We start from the raw sequence: 4,477 nt of genomic DNA on the forward strand, positions 1-4,477 counted from the left end.
TTATCAATGCTGCAACAACGTCTTTGATAGAGAAATGGAAAAAGAGTTGTAAAAACCAACATTGGATATTCAGAGAGAGTTGTTCGACAATGTCATCCCCTGACTTTTGACCCTAAGATCCCACATACCATTAGCATCCTTGCACGCAAACAAGGTCACCTCTTACTCCATCTCCCTCTCATCTTTGGTTTTTGCTTTTGTAGGGATCATCAAGCACCTCTTTGTTGGCGCTTTTACCTTTGTATTTACATGTTCATTACTTATCTAACCACTAATCAAAATAGCAAAAGTATGTTTTGTTTTTCTAAAATTTATTGGGCAAGGTAGGGATTTTCATCAAGAGCATCAAGCATGGTTCCTCATCTAGGGTTTGTGTTGATTCCTCAAGTCAAAGTGTGGTAAACCATTGATTCTCAAGGGTCTATATTTCAATGCATGATCTCTAAAGTTCTAAAGCACCTTTCAATCTCATTTTGATCAAGACTACATCAAAGTTTTGTTGCTTAATTCTCAAGAAAAGTAAAAGATTCATGTGTTTATTTACATGCCTTCCTCACCAGGTTACCTCAAGCTTTGAGCAATATAATCAACAGATATTCAAGGATACCTTATTTTGAGCTAATATTATTATCCATGTACTTTGAAGAGCAAGGAAAGTCCAAGTGCACAAGCTTGTTGAAGGTAGAGAAAAATAAGAAAGGGGGGTTTGAATTGTTTTCACTGAATAATAAAACTTTTGCAAACAAAACACACACGAAAGATAAAGCAATCAACACCAAAGTTAATCCTAGTTCGCTTGAAATTCAAAGCTACTCTAGTGCACCCGAGCAAGGTGATTCCGCCTTCAACAAGGACTTAATCCAATAATCTAGACAGATTACAACAAAAGCGTCTAAGAGAACAAAGATCTCTTAGCCCTCTGAAGTCTACAGACTTCACAAGTCACTTGAGGAAATATTCAACAACTATTTGAGAATTACAACGAAGTGTTTAGTGCTTCTAGGTGAGCAATTTTAACACAATAAGAACAATAAAAGTTCACACTAAGAGCAACAACTCGTGTGAACAGATTCGAACAAGAATTAAAAATATAGAATGATTTTTCATTATTATTGTATGAATGCTTTGTGTCTTGTATGAAGATGATATGACCTTTATATAGTGCTTTGAATGTGATGTCGTTGACTGAAGCATTAATGTTGATATCTTGACAATGATGTGACTTAATTGATATTAAGTTTGTTGCTCTTTCCATCGTAATTTTGGAGAGTATTTATTTTTCTCTAAATAAATATTAATACCATATATGGAAACTTCGTTGTTAAGTCTTTAACATTGATCTGTTGGCATAAATCAGAGTGCGCGAAATCTAGATCATCTTGTTCAGCATGTATTCTCCAGATAGTTGTTAGAAGTAATTTTTCTTCAGAAGTTCTTGATATGTCTTCAGTTGGACCTTCTTCAGATGTACGGATCAACAGAGTAACTAAGTGTGGAATCCTTCAGATTCAGAGTATCTGAGTCTTTAGACTTCAAATGTTGTGAGCGACATTGTCTTCAGAGTCAGAGCAACTGTTTTTTTTAATTCTAAGTCATCTGCTCTAGACTTGTGTGATGTCAATTGTTGTCTATCAGATTCATTTTCTGTTAGAGTCCTGCATACTTAGATAAATCTGTTAGGGTACCAATTTGTTTCATCCTTTGTTATCATCAAAACTTAGAGATGAGTTATAGACCCAAAATCTTGTTCTAACAATCTCCCATTTTTTGATTTTGACAAAAACTTCAGACTTATGATGAAACAATGATACTTCATAAAAAATTTAAAGGAGTTATCTCAGAGGCAGATGTATGATGACTCCCCCTGAGATAAGCAATCTCCCCCTAAATTAGATGTTTAAGAAGGTTTAGATGTTCTTACCAGATCTCCTTAAGTTGTATAGCTTGTTTCTCAGATGTTTTAACTCAGATACTTCCTGCAGAGCTTTAGACTTCATAATAATAGTTTTTAAATATGCGCAGTGCATTATTATGAGGCTTAGATATTATTTCATCAGATTCTGTTTAATTTATTCTCCCCCTTTTTTGTCAGACTAAAAAATACATATCAAGGCAAGTAAAGGCAAAACGGATTCCATTGATAAGAGAAAAGTGCAGATAAGGGAAATAAGAAAAACTTAGAAAAAAACATAGAAGTTAAACACTTAGAGAATTAAAGTATTACAATCTAAGTGTGCCTAAGGGTTCGGAGGAGGTGACATCCTCTACAATAGCTGAGTCAGCAGATTCTAAATGTTGGACTTGACAGAGTCCTGTTGATCCAGTCTGGCTCTCACAATCTGTTGCTCTTTTTGTAGTTCCTTCAGAGCCTTCAACAAAAGTGGAGCAAAAATAGAGTGAGATGACTCCCCCTGAGTCAGAGCAGTTTCCTTAGCCTTAGAAGCTTCTTCTGCAGCAATGCGTGCTGCTTCTTCAGCGTCAGGCTTGGCTTTGGCTTCAGCTTCAGCAGCAGCAACAACCTCAGCGGGGTCCTTTTCTGCAGCTTCTCTTCTTGCTTTCTCTTCTTCTTCTAAGCGAGCCTTTTCCTTTGCTTCTCTGCGAGCTCTCTCTTTTTCCTCTCTGGCCAGACGGGCTTGTAACCTCTCTCCAGCTTCTCTGATAAAGTCGTTTCTGACTTATTCAAAGAGGCCTTTCAGCTTGAAAGCCTCATATGTCATCCATCTGATTACTCTATTATAGTGAATCCTCATTGTAGAGGGATTCTCATTGATTTTAGAGTTTTCAGAGAGTGATTTGAGCTTTTCCACTGAAGACTCAACAAATAAGGCGATTGCCTCTTCTAGAGTGGGGAAGGTGGGTTTAGGTTCAACGGTGGGAAGGATAGGTTCTGGTGGTGTAAGGATGGTTTCAATGGGAGGGTCAGATGTTTGGGTAACAAGGTTTTTAGAGGGAGTTTCAGTGTGAGGTTCAGAGGGTGGTATTGTTGGGTGTTCATATGGGGAATGAATGGAGGTTTCTGGCTTAGATGGGTTTTGAGTAGAGATGGAGTGAGCTTGGAGTTGTGCAAGAGTAGGGGATTGAGGGTCAGATGCTTCAGGCTGGTCAGAGTCAGATGAGATGTTATAGTAGGATTGAGATGAGAGAGTGGAGGAGGGTCGTGATATGGGTTCATTGAATAGTAGGGCCTCAAATATTGGTAGTGTTGTAGTGGTTAGATTAAAGTGTTGAAGAGGAGGCGAGGGTGGATTAGAGGTATGAGTTTCAAAAGGATTTGTGGTGGATGTTGTGGGTTCAGAGTCTGTGTAGATTGGAGATGGTTGAGGTAAGGAAAAATATAATTGCCTTATATGTAAAGTAGGAGATTCATAGGGTTGAAACTTACAAGGAGAGGAGGAGACCAGAGGCACAGGAGGTCTGGATACAGATGGTTCCCCCAGCTTCTGAGTTTTCTTCTTTGACTTTCTTTCAGATGGCTCTCGCATCCTCTTCATGAAATTGGGTGGATGTTCAGCTAGCCAATCCACCGGGAAGTCAGAGATGTTTACCCCTTGATTTGCCAAGTCCTATAGATAGTGGACGATAACCTTTGGGGGATCTATCTTAGAAAATAGATATAGACCATTGGGTATCTTCATTTGATCCTTCAGAGCTTCCCAGGAGGTGTCCATAAATGGATTGACCAGAACTCTCTCAATGATGCCCATGATCTTCAGATTCCTTGAGTTTAGAGGCTTGCCGGTGTCTACCGTCACACATTCTATCAAATTGTGGGATATCAGATGATCCACCAATCCGCTTTCTATCAGAACATTGGAGATTAGCCTTCCCAAAGATGGTGAAGTTCCTTGTTCTTGGAGGATTTTCCTTCTGCGCTCTGCTTAAAGATTTTCCTTGTTCTCAGATTCTGGTGAAGTTCCTTGTTCTTGGAGGATTTTCCTTCTGCGCTCTGCTTAAAGATGGTGGGAATAATTTCTTGGGACATACATTTTGCCCTAGGGTTGATATTGTAGATTCTTCTTCCCCTAGTCTTCTCCATATTCAGAAGTTTTGCGATAGATTTCTCAATAATAACCATATTCACCCCCAGAACGTATGAGACGATGCAGTGGTCATCGCAATCTGCAAATCTCCAAAACTCTTTGACCAGAAATGTGTAGATTGGACCATAGAGTCTCTGAAAGTGGTTTTCCCAACCTTGTTTTCTTAATTCCTTTGTGAGATCAATACCATTTCGCTTCATGTTTTCAAAATCTACCAGAGATTCACACAAAACTTCTAGTTTGTCAAAAGGTGTTGCAAGATGAATGTGGGTTGGATGATCCAAAATGTGTGGTTCCTTGTAGACTGGAATTGATATTGCAGCAGTTACAGTGGTGGTTTGCTGGGAAGAAGTTGTATGTTGTTCATTTGATACCATTTGTTGAGAGAAATTGTACACTTGTTGTTGTTGTGAATCCGTGAATAAGATGAAGAACAA

The 4,477-nt window shown here is 38.6% G+C and overlaps 1 protein-coding gene across 1 annotated transcript; it reads right to left on the reverse strand.

Annotated features, from left to right (window-relative positions):
• Positions 1–2,288: 2,288 nt before the first annotated feature.
• On the reverse strand, positions 2,289–3,491 carry LOC127087875 (eukaryotic translation initiation factor 4 gamma-like). Its single transcript, XM_051028799.1, has 2 exons — positions 2,815–3,491; positions 2,289–2,655 (listed from the first exon to the last, which is right to left on the reverse strand). Exons 1-2 carry the CDS (start codon positions 3,489–3,491, stop codon positions 2,289–2,291), a joined length of 1,044 nt encoding a protein of 347 aa, XP_050884756.1.
• Positions 3,492–4,477: the final 986 nt, after the last annotated feature.

Source organism: Lathyrus oleraceus, chromosome 1 (assembly GCF_024323335.1).
Source record: "Lathyrus oleraceus cultivar Zhongwan6 chromosome 1, CAAS_Psat_ZW6_1.0, whole genome shotgun sequence".
In the NCBI taxonomy this organism is placed as follows: Eukaryota; Viridiplantae; Streptophyta; class Magnoliopsida; order Fabales; family Fabaceae; genus Lathyrus; species Lathyrus oleraceus.

Excerpts from the sequence above, each read along its gene's own strand:
- LOC127087875 (XM_051028799.1), bottom strand. The coding sequence starts at position 3,491 with ATGAAGAGGATGCGAGAGCCATCTGAAAGAAAGTCAAAGAAGAAAACT. Across the intron at positions 2,656-2,814 it reads GCAATCGCCTTATTTGTTGA|AGAAGCTGGAGAGAGGTTAC; the intron begins GTCTTCAGTGGA and ends CGACTTTATCAG.